The sequence below is a fragment of the Triticum urartu genome, chromosome 1A (genome assembly GCF_056163025.1).
Source record: "Triticum urartu cultivar PI428250 chromosome 1A, HENAU_Tu73, whole genome shotgun sequence".
Lineage (NCBI taxonomy): Eukaryota > Viridiplantae > Streptophyta > Magnoliopsida > Poales > Poaceae > Triticum > Triticum urartu.
In genome coordinates this window covers 585,758,374-585,770,631 of record NC_141873.1, presented here as the reverse complement: position 1 = coordinate 585,770,631, position 12,258 = coordinate 585,758,374, and the positions used below count along the sequence as shown (strand labels likewise).

Here is a 12,258-nt window from a genome sequence, read left to right as displayed (position 1 = left end):
ATCCAGAAATTTGTTTAAACTTCTAAAAATCATAGAAAATAAACCGTAACTCCAAATGAAATAATTTATATATGAAAAATGACCAGAAAAATCCAGTCTTTCCATGTGTACCATTTTCATGCATGTTTGAGCAAGTTAACCTCACTATTTAGGATGAAACATGATTAGGACAAATTTGAAAATAGACTTGGAGTTGGAATTAGATCTAGCTTTGAATTCCGCTTCAATCATAATGACTTTCTGTTGCATTATCCAAATCGAAGCATATTGCCATGTCATGATCATGCATCATGTTATTGCATTGCATTGATTGTGTTCTTTCTATGTTTGCCGGTATTTGTCCCCTCTCGATAGACGTGTTCCGACGATGAGTTCGATGACACCGATGAAGAGTTATACTATCTTCAGAAGTGCTAGGCAAGCAAAACCCCCTTGTTCATTCCGATACAATCCCACTCTCTCGCTCCTGCTCTCTTTTACTGCATTAGGACAACAACGATTCAATGTTACATGCTGCGACAGCTGATCCCCTTTCCTCTGCATGACCTGTCATTGCCACAGTAAATAGATGAAACCCACTAGCATGAGTAGGAGTTGTTTGAGCCATGATGTGCCTACTCATTCATGCTTTTTGTCATGCCTGCTACTGCTTAGAGTTGAGTCGGGTCTGATTCATTGGGAATGAATTGGAATGTGGTGAACATGTCCTACTGTTGAGAGCTAAGTGTGTGAACACGATTTGGTAAAGGTAGCGGTGAGAGGCCATGTAGGAGTACATGGTGGGTTGTCTCATTGAAACCGTCCTCAGGAACTGAGTTCTGTGTTTGTCATCCATGAACAGTTACTACCACACATTGGGCTCCGGACGCTCCAAGCTTTCTTGACTTATTAATCAACTTGATCTTTGTCCAGGAGTTGCAACTAGTTTCTGGTGTTTGTAGGTAGTGTTAGTAGTCTACCAAGTGGCACCCGGTACAGGTGGGCTTGGGACAGACTAGCCACAGTGGCACGGTGTACCAAGTGGCACCCGGTTGGTGGGCTTGGGAACCCTGCTCACATCGTTTGGGGCCGTGAGCGACACCCCGGCCGGATCTCCTTGCGGATGGAACCCGAATAGGCGATAAACCTAGACTAAAGACTTGTGTGGTTAGTCAGGTCGTGGCCGACTCCCTCGCCAGGCTTCCGCTTGAAGTTTGCCGAGATACACGACATGTACATGGTGGTAAGTGGCGAGAGCGTGTGTGAAGAAGTACACCCCTGCAGGGTTAACATCATCTATTCGAATAGCCGTGTCCGCAGTAAGGGACTTCTGGGTTGCCTATAATAGTTCATAGACAAGTGAAAGTGGATACTCCAAAATGCGCAAGATAAGCGTGAGTGCTATGGATGGCCTTCTCGTAGGGAGACGGGAGCGGATCCATAGTGGTGTATTGGTATGGCGAATATGTGGACTCGTGTGCGCACCTCAAAAGAGTTGCTTGCAGTCGTAGTTCAGGTGAGGCACAGAGTCAAAGCTGGCTTGCTGCAGTTAAACTCCACCACCCCCCTTGTTGATACCTGATGCATATGTAGCTAGTTCTGATGTAAGTCTTGTTGGGTACATTTATACTCACGTTTGCCTATTTTATGTTTTTGCAGAGAGATGCCAGGCTCGCTAGTAGTTCCGCGTGGACTTCGATGTTTAGCTTGTTACCTCAGCTACGATCTTGTGCCCTCGGCAGGATCTGGTAGATAGTCAGGTTTCTCAGCCTTTTTCATTTGTAGATGTCTGTACTCAGACATGTTAAGTTTCCGCATGTGCTTTGACTTGTATGCTCTGAATGTTGGGTCATGAGACCCATGTTTGTAATATCTCGCTCCTCGGAGCCTAATAAGTAAATACTCTGAGTCGTAGAGTCTTGTTGTGATGCCATGTTGTATTTGCACATATCGAGCATATTTTGTGTATGATTAAAATGTTTGGTATGTGTGGGATCCGACAACCTAGTTGTTTATCCTTGGTAGCCTCTCTTATGGGGAAATGTAGTCTTGTGCTTCCATGAGCCATAGTAGTCCGCTACATCCCAGTTCACCGGAGTCCTGCTAGCCCAGCACTACTGCTTAGGACACTTGATTGGCCGGTATGTGTTTCACTTCGTTCCTGTGTCTGTCCCTTCGGGGAAATGTCACGCCGTGACATCCGGAGTCCTGCCTAGCCTGCTACAGCCCGGGTTACCAGAGTCCTGTTATCCCAGTGCTACAGCCCGGATTCACACGCTGCTGACCGACATACTCGAAGTTGATTCATGTATGCCTGTCTCCATGGGTTAGTGCCGCTTTGGGTTCACGACTAGCCATGTCGGCCCCGGTTCTCTGTCATATGGATACTAGCGACACTATCATATACGTGAGCCAAAAGGCGCAAACGGTCCCGGGCCATGGTAAGGCGACACCCGTGGGAATACCGTGCGTGAGGCCGCAAAGTGATATGTGGTATTACAGGCTAGATCGGTGTGACTTAGAATCGGGGTCCTGACAGCTTTGGTAGATGTTAGACAATGGTTAGTTATGAATTTACACAACGGTCCTTCATTCATAATAAAAAACACAATCAGCCCCCAGCTCACCCATCTCGCTAGGGAGGCACCCGAACGCCCGCCGCCCCCGCACGCACTCCCCGCTGGCCCCGCACGCACTCCCCACGGGCACTCATCTTGCGGCATGGCCGTGGCAGAGATAGTACGAGAAAGATGGCTGGTGGCGGAGACAGTATGCGCCAGCCGAAAAGGGAGCTCGCCTGATCCATCGGCGGAGACAGTGCTCACTAGCGGCATAGCCATGGCGGAGCTTGGTGCAGGTGGAAAGCAGCCCGAGCCGTCGACCACCTCCATCTTCCCCAACCAGCGCCGCTCCACCCTGCCTTCTTTCGCCGCGGACGAGCTGCAGGACGAGGCGATGGCCAGAGCAACGGGTTGCCACAGCTCGTTTTCCTAGCTGGATTCTTCCGGATCCAGTGAGTGAGAGGGAGAGGAGGCCAGAGCTAGAACTGCGCCTTGCTGGCCTCCCAGGCAGGCATGTCCTCGCCAATGTCGGGCCGGAGAAGTGGAGGCCACCGCGCCCGCCAGATGTGGCCGGATCCGATGCAACGGTGGCGGTCGATGTGGCGAGGGAACCACGGCGGCGCACGGATGATAGGGGAGTGGCGGCAGCCCGGGGAGGGCAGGGGCTGTGGCATGCGCAGGCCTACCGACGGCGGGGCTTGCCGGGGCGGCGAGGCGCTCAGCACGTACGGCGGCACGAGGGGAGGAGAGTTTGTGCTTTTTTATCTCTTTGACCCAGGGGAGTTGGCTGTTTGTTTCCTAAAGGAGTTTTTCGCAAGAAAAATACGTCTAACGCCATCTAGTCCAAACCGTTACGCCACGTCAATAAAAGTGGGCTCCACATGTCATAATCATCCTTAAAACGGCCAAAGCTACCAACTAGTGTTTTTTTCTTCAAAACATTAGCCTCAGAATTAGTGGTTTTTGGCTTAAATATGTAGAAGTGTGGTTTCTGCAACCGTAACCTTCAATGTCGATGTTTTCTGTAATTCACTCTTCACACAAAGTCATCAAAGATAGCATGGTGCTAGCTAACCAAACTCTGCAGTTGTCATAATTCAACTGAGCCATCTTTGGTTCTCAGTCTTTGAATGTTGTCTTCATTGATTTCTGGCCCTAACCCTAACATCCTGCCGGCGCCAGTGATACCAAGCAGGAAAGCACCACCATAAACGTAAAGTGTCACCTTGCAAGCCAAATCTAACACACCCCGAGCCCTTTGTGAGTACACCTGCAAGCGGCTGCAAGTAGAGGGGTAGGTCAAATGAGATCATATATATGTATATATCAACTTCTGTCAAACAAACAAACAGGACATTAAAGAAGGAGATCAAGTGATTTTGTATCCTACATAAGGTCAAATGGTCTTTTTTGAGTGGCTTGTGCTGAAAGATGCTGCTCGTTAGCCTTAGACAATGCATCATACAGCTCGTCCTCCTTCTGCAGAATCTGGCGTCTAGAGTATGCACGAGCATGCTGGATTGGTACACATGCATAGATAACGATCAATATACTTAATTTGCATAGTCGATCATTAAGTAAGTACTGATTGTAATTGGTAAATAGTTAAGAAGGATCATGTCCAGTCTGTCAATAAAGTGAGGTTCAAAATATACAGAATGCATCCCCATAGTTACTGTATATAGATGGAGCTAATGTATAATGTATGTTTGGTTTGGTTTTTAAGTAAGGGCCTTGTTCAGTGGATTATCTGAAATCAGTTTATATGGCTGGATCGATTTCGATAGTAGATTGATCGACTAACAGTGTCCGTGATTCGTAAATAATGCTTAGTAAATAAATAACTGACCTGTATACGAAGTGCATCAATTGCGTTCAAGATATCAAAACCACAGCAACATCTATCTTATTCGTTTAATGGTTTGCTAAAGGGATGAGTAAAACGACATGCTCAAATCAACCAGGAAAATAAGTTTCTTAATGATATGATTTGCAGGCAGTCATGTGTTACAAACAGCAGTATGTAAAGATGTACAGATTCAGGTCAGATTAAACAAGTACGACCATGATAAGTAAGTAAGTTTCCTCTTGTTTCTGGCTAATACAAGAGGCATATGCAAGTTGCTTTTCCGATTGCACAGAATTCAATACCTCGCTCGAGAGCTGGCGGGAGCGCATGAACCTGCTTGGCATGACTGCCGCCTGCGTTCGCTGGAGCAGAGAACCACCGAGCCATCGTGGCTCCTCCATGACCGCAGCGTGTGTCCGCTGGAGCAGCGAGCCACCGAGCCTTCTCGCCGCTCATCGAAGCGCCGCCGCCATGGATCTTCGCTGGCCTTGCTTGATTTCACCAGCAGCTAGATTGATTCACGAGAACGGTGTATGTGTGTTGGGATTCGCCTACAAGATCAATCACGTCAAGGAACCACGAACACACGCACTAGATTTCTCTCCTTTTTTTTCTCTCAAGATTTTATAATCTCACGCAAGGTTGTGTATGTACATATACATGAACAACCGACAAAACAACCTAATCCTACTCTTACTACTAAGACGTAGCAGACTCGAACTCGCACGCATATGCTATACCACCTAAGCTAGCTAAGGACGTACCAGTTCTATTGACTTGTAGATTATTTCCAAACCGTGTACAACTACCACCTAAGATGACACCTAGTGACCTGTTGGGTGGTGAAAAGAGGAGATGCAAGGATGGCACACGCGTCGTGCTCACGCGACACACAGGGCGACGCGCCCGACGAGAGATGGCGCGTATCCTACGCCGCCGATCTGCAGAAGCGCTCGCTCACATTCTATGACGGCGAGCTGATTCTCCGGCGAGATGCTCTCCGTCTCATCCTGATTGATGACCGTGGAGTCACGGTAGATGCGCGATTTCTTCGCGCAGGGGAGTACATAAACATTGGCGACACCATCTCGCTGCCATGCCATTTTGCGAGGATTCGGGAGTGATTTCCGGCGACGTGCGCGTCCCCAGCGGGCGCTACGCATGGCACGTCTCGAGGTGCGGTGCACGGGAGGCGTACGGAGATCCAGGCTGGTGCGGACTGGGTTGGGGCGGCCCCGTGGACGCGTGGGAGCTTCTCCATGGCCGCCTGACCGCCATGCGGGGCCCAGCACCGAACCGGGCGTGGAGCCTTCTAGAGCGGGGGAGGCGAGGGGAGCCGCTTCACTTTCCCCACCTACCTCCACTACGCGAGACGCGCATCTCGCTCCTCTCTTCAAGCATCTATGGGAGCGTTCTAGGGTTTGCTTCCCCAATCCATCCCCTCCTGATTCCTTCGGCTGGTGGCGGGGCAAGGCCGGCGGCGACGACCGCTCCTTCGCCCAAGTTGTTGCGGCGGAGCGGGCGGGGGGTGCGCCGCGCGCCACGATGGGAGATCGTGGGGGGGGGGATCTGGAGGATGGCACGACAACACAGCGCGGGGAGGGTTCGGCGGTGGGCGAAAGGCTCCGCTGCCAAACCAGTCTCGACACATTGTATGGCAGCGGCCAGATCCGCCGCCGGCGACGTCGGGAGACTCGAGATCTGGTGGTGGTGAAGTTGGGGACAGATGGGAAGCTGCTGCACGTGCCATGAGCGGCGCGACCAAGGAGAAGACGGCGGGCACCAAGGAGCCGCCTCCGCCTCCAGCACCTGGGCAGGCGGCGACCAAGAGCAACGCCGAGATCTGCATCAACTGCTCCCTCCCAGGTCATTTCGCTCCTCGTTGCCCTACTATCCACTGCGAAAAATGCAACAAATTAGGTCATATGGCTCAGCTTTGCCAAGTTCTGAGGCCTTGGGAATGCATTCCATTCATGTGTGGTTTTCAGTCGCCTGGTCAGGGATTCTTCTATATACCTGATATGTGTGCCGCTAAGCATAGTGTTGAGAAAACTAATAATGTGGTGATTACTATAGTTGAGGGTGATGCTACTGTGAAAGATATTGAGCAGGAATTCAATGCTATATTTGCCAAAAAACCTGGGAAAAAGAAATGGCGCTGTACGGCCCGCTCTATTGGCCCTGCTCAATATGTGATGTGATTCCCTAATGCTAGTGAAGTAGAGAGAGCATGCTGTTATGGGAAACGCTTGCCTCTGAAAGAGGGGAATATTGTTGTCTGTATTACTCCTTGGACTGCCTCGATTGGAGCTAAAGGCATCATGGAAAAAGCATGGGTTAGGGTGCGCAACATTCCCATAGAAGAAAGATGCACTCAACATATAGCTTATGCTGGGGCTCTAGTGGGAATTACATTAGAAGTTGAAGAATCGACTGTTCATAAACTTGAATATGCTAGAATACTTCTTGGTTGTAGAGATGTTGAGAAAATTCCTCCTTCAGCTGAAGGGATGCTGGGAGAACAATATTATGACTTCTTCTATGAAGTTGAAAAAGTTGTGACTATGGGTGCTGAGAAAAGCCAATCTTATACTGCTGTGGATAGCAGTGCATCTCCTTCCTTTCTCAAGAAAGCGAGGATGGACTCATATCCTGCTTCTTCCATGGGGCAGGGGAAACAAGTGCATCCATGGCTGGTAATTTCTCCTCTCAGAATTATGATAAGGGGATGCAGAGGCTTCCTGCAGTAGCTGAGAGTGAAGAAGAAGAGGAAAGTGAAGAAGGTAACAACACTGAACTGCTGATTAAGACTATGGCCAGAGAACATGCAGCTGAAAAAATGTCTTATTGTGGCTCTCAATCTGGTAAAATATCGTGTGAGAATGTCTTTGAGGATCTGGATGTCGAAGAGATGACTGAATCTCCCAGTAATGAGATCAGTATACATAAAGGTGCTTGGGGGATGATTACTCCTGTTCCACCCTCACCTTTGTTTGTCTGTCATGATGTGAATACTTATGGGAATGCATTTCCTCCCTTGTCAGACTATGTGGTTTGGCCTTCCCTGCCTCATATTGTGCCTCTTGAGGAGGGATCCATGGAAGGATGTGAAAACTGTAGTGTCTATATAGTTGAATCTCCCTCTGGATCACCAATTCATGACAGCATGAGTCAAGACGAGGATGTCCCACGCAGACAGAAGCAGAAGCTTGAGAAGGTGGGAGATGTGGCTGCCAACAGAATGAGGAAGCGTAATTTGGAAGGTATGAATATGCCCAATTCAAAAAATTAATTCTCTGCTTTATCTGATTCTGCCATTATATTGCGTGCATCTTTGATGGGAGTGCAAATCCCCGATGATGACTTTGCTACTGTTGATATCTTGCGTGATTTAGAACTCTCTAGAAATTTGTTGCATGACAAAAATATTGATACTAATTCACAAAAAATAATCGTCAATGATGGGTTGGGTAATGATGTGCCCCTCTCTTTAACATGGGATGATGATAGCAGAGATATTGAGGAACCATTTATCCTGGTTCAATCTAAAAAAAGAAAAAGAAAAATCAACGCAGGAAATCCATGGTGGTTTTATCTCCTAATAAGTCCAGTAGACCTGTGACTAGAAGTCAACAGAAAAATGGGGTGGGTAGGGCTGCTATGGAACCTGGCAGACCTACCAGAGTGAGAGATAAACCCGAATGATATAAATGAAAGGGTTTTTTTTGGAATTGTAGGGGGTGGGTAAAAAGGGTATATCCACCTGCCTCATTGACATGATAAATGCCAATGAATTAGATTTTATTGGGCTTCAGGAGACTATGAAGAAGTCTTATAATCCTGCCTTTTTTAGACAAATTGACCCGAATCATAAATTTCATTGGGAATGGAATCCTTCTAGGGGGAAATCTGGTGGCATTCTTTGTGGTCTTAATAAGGAAAAAATTGATATCCTTATGACCAAGTGTGGTAAATGCACCCTACAATTGAACTTGTTCGATAAGAACAAAAATTGTAGATGGGCCTTGATGACTGTATATGGTGCTGCACATGATGAGCAGAAACCTGAGTTCATTGCTGAACTGTCATCCATGTGTCATAGCATTAATATTCCTTATCTAGTCGGGGAAGATTTTAACATCATTCGACATAGTGGGGAGAAAAACAAAAAAACATCTATGTCCCACTTCTCGGTGGTGTTTAGTTCTGTTATACACTTGCTTGGGTTGAGAGAGATTCATATGACTGGTGGTTGTTATACCTGGTCCAATAAACAAGAAAACCCAACTTTGGAAAAACTGGATAGAGTTCTCATGTCTCTTGATTGGGAGGATTTATACCCTCTCGCTTCTGTTCATAAACTGGTCAAGGAAATATCAGATCACAATCCTTTGTTGGTGGATAGTGGGAGAGCTTCCTCAAGAACACCAGGTAACATGTGTTTTAAGTTTGATAATGCCTGGCTCAATAATCCAGACTTCCTTCCTCTGGTTGCTGAGATTTGGTCTAAGCTCGAACTGCAGGAGCTTGAAAAACTGGAGGAGGCTGATGGTTTATGCGGGGAAGCATACACTAGGAAGTTGGAAATTCTAGTAGAGCTTAATAAGATGTATGTTGAAGAAGAACTTCAGTGGCATCAATTTTCTAATGAGATTCCATAAAGTAGCTAATGGTCGTCGTAGGAAAAACTCCATGATCTCCCTGCAGTGTGGGTCCACTATTATTGAAGGTACTAAAAACCTACTTGCCCATGCTACTGAGTACTATAAAGCCTTGTTTGGACCAGCTCCTGGAAATATTTGTCAGATAGATGCAAATTTGTTGTCTCAGGAAGAGATGATTACCCCTGATGATAATGAGGACTTGACTCGACCTTTCTCTTTGGAAGAGATCAAAAAAGATTTATTTGACATGAAATCTAACCGTGCCCCTGGCCCAAACGATATTCCTGTTGAATTTTATCAACACTGCTGGGAGGTAGTAGCCCGTGATCTCCTATGCCTGTTTGAGTGGTTTCATGAAGGCAAGTTAGATGTGCAACGACTTAACTATGGCATCATAACTTTGTTTCCTAAGTCGACTGATGCTAACAGAATCCAGTAGTATAGGCCCATTTGTCTATTACGTTGCCCATACAAACTACTCACCAAAGCCATGGATATTAGAGCTAGCAAATATGCTCATAAGTTGTTTAGTATTCAACAGAATGCTTTTATTAAGGGGAGACACATAGTAGATGGAATCCTATCACTACATGAGGTTCTGCATTATACTCACTTCAAAAAGCAAGTGGGAGTGGTTCTTAAACTTGATTTCGAGAAAGCATATGACAAAGTCAATTGGGACTTTTTGCTTGATTGTCATAGGAAGCGTGGGTTTAGTTCTAAGTGGTGCGGATGGGTCTCTCAAATCCTAATAAATGGCATGGTTAGTGTCAGGATCAATAATGAGGTGGGACCATACATTCAAAGCGCTAAGGGGGTGAGACAGGGGGATCCTCACTCCCCTTTCTTGTTTAATACTGCGGCTGATTGCCTAACCAAAATGGTACTCGCAGCTCAAAAGAATGGTATCATTAAAGGGTTAGCTGCTGATCTTATTGAGAATGGTGTTGGCATCCTGCAATACGCGGATGACACGGTGCTTTGTTTTGAACATGATGTTGACAAAGCTGTAAATATCAAACTCTTGCTTTATCTCTTCGAACTTATGTCTGGGCTTAAGATCAATTTTGAGAAGAGTGAGATATTTAGTATCGGGGGGGGGGGGGGGGGATAATGATACTGATTTGGTTTATGCCAACATGTTTGGTTGTCAAGTGGGCATACTTCCTATGAAATATCTGGGAGTCCCTGTTACTTATTCTGCCCTCAAGAACGCGGATCTAGATTTCCTTGACGGTAAAATGATCAAAAAGCTTGATGCCTGGGTAGCTTATGCGGCATCTTCTGGAGCCAGACTGACTTTGTTAGGGTCCAATTTGGATGGAATTCCCTCTTTCCTTATGTCAATGTTCCTCTTCAATAAAACTTTTATTGAGAAGTTGGATAAACATCGCAGACGTTTCTTTTGGAGGAGAAAAAAAATAAGAAACGTGGGTACCATATGGTTAAGTGGACGAGGATTTGTCGACCGAAAAAAATTGGGGGGATAGGGATTAAAGATCTTCATAAACAAAATATTGCCCTGCTCGTTAAGTGGTGGTGGAAATTAGAAACGAGTGATGGGCTATGGCAGCGTATAGTAAGAGCTAGATACTTCAAGAGCAAAACCGTGGCTAACATTCGGAGCCGCTTTTTGGACTCCCCCTGCTGGAAAGCGATTATGAAGGTCAAGGATTCATATATGGCGGGTAGAAAAATTAAGATCGAAAGTGGAAACCTTGCTAGGGTCTGGTATGACCCTTGGGTTGAGAATATTGCGTTGAAAGACCGCTTTCCTGATCTATTTAGTATATGTCAGGAACAGGAATGCACTGTTGCATCCTGGGCGGCAAGCAATTATGATCTTGGCTTTAGACGTAGACTGGTTGGGGTGTTGGGCGAGCAGTGGGCTTGGATGGTTATGGAAGCTAAAACACTGTCGTTGAACGATTCCCCAGATAAGATTCTATGGGCCTTTGGCAGTAAAGGGAAATTTACTACTAAATCCTTATATGAATGGTTGGAAAGGAATTTATCAGGTCCTAACTATAAGATGGTGTGGAAAGGACCTATCCCGCTGAAAATTAAAATCTTCCTTTGGCAGCTGTTTCAGAGTGCAGTTCTTACTCGTGATAACATGCGTATTAGGAACTGGCCTAGAAATCCCATGTGCTCCTTCTGTACTGACGTTGAAACAACAAATCATTTGTTCTTTACCTGCTCGCTTGCTCGTTCGGTGTGGGGAGTGTTGGGCATGACGGCTGGGGCATCCTGTTGTCCTCATTCTCTTTGGCAAAGCTTCGCTTGGCTTTATAAGTTTTTTCCGGGCGGGAAACATTTCTACATGATGATTATTGATGCAATATTCTATGGGGTTTGGACCCTCCGCAATAAAGTTACATTTGATAATCATGTTGTTCGTTCTCCTCTGGAGGCTGTTTTCACTGCCTGCTCGTTTATGTTGTATTGGGCAGGTTTGCTAAAGGAAGAAGAAAAGGTGAAGCTCCAAGCTGGACTGAAGAGGTTGGCTCACGCGGCTGCTGCGCTGGCGGACAGATCTCTTCCTCGAGGCAGGCCCCTCTTAGGAGACAGAGATGGGATCCAGATTGGTTAGATGTGTTCAGCGCTCGGTCCTTTTGCTTGCCGTTTCCCACTGGGGTTTGATGCCCGCTGGATTTATATCTCCTGATAGTGGTTCGTTTAGTCGCAGAAGTTTACCAACGTGTCTCATCCTGGGACTTTTGTTTTTCGTTGGGCTGTGGCTTGTGAGTGTCATCAGGTTTTCGCCCCATGGCGGATGGTCCGTTTCAGGATCATCCTGCGGTGGGTTTCCTGATGATGCGCCAACTCGCTCCCCCCCTTTCAGTCTCATTAGTGCTCAAGGCTTTATCTTTCATTCTGTTAGATGTAGTGGTTTGACTCTAAAAACTTGGATACAGACTGATGTATTTCCGTTGATTGCGAAATTAATGGAAAGGGATTAAGAGCCCGGTTGGAAAAAACTACCACCTAACCTTAGGTAATTATACTTTCCACCGTGACAATAGGGCAGCGAAGATACCTTCGGATATGCTTTTTTTTCTGGAAGAACGGGGCAGTTGGCACTTGGCACTTGGCACTGGGCATACATCGATCCGAAATCTAAAACATCAATCAAGAAAAAAAAGGTAATATGTTTCGCTTCATTACCACAAGAACAACAGTCGCTGGACATGGTGGTTGCGTG

The 12,258-nt window shown here is 46.6% G+C and overlaps 1 protein-coding gene across 1 annotated transcript; it reads left to right on the top strand.

Moving 5' to 3' along the window:
- Positions 1-6,061: 6,061 nt before the first annotated feature.
- On the top strand, positions 6,062-11,965 carry LOC147993131 (uncharacterized). The gene is made up of 2 exons (XM_087542353.1): positions 6,062-7,652; positions 11,507-11,965. Exons 1-2 carry the CDS (start codon positions 7,079-7,081, stop codon positions 11,644-11,646), a joined length of 714 nt encoding a protein of 237 aa, XP_087398479.1. The 5' UTR covers positions 6,062-7,078; the 3' UTR covers positions 11,647-11,965.
- Positions 11,966-12,258: the final 293 nt, after the last annotated feature.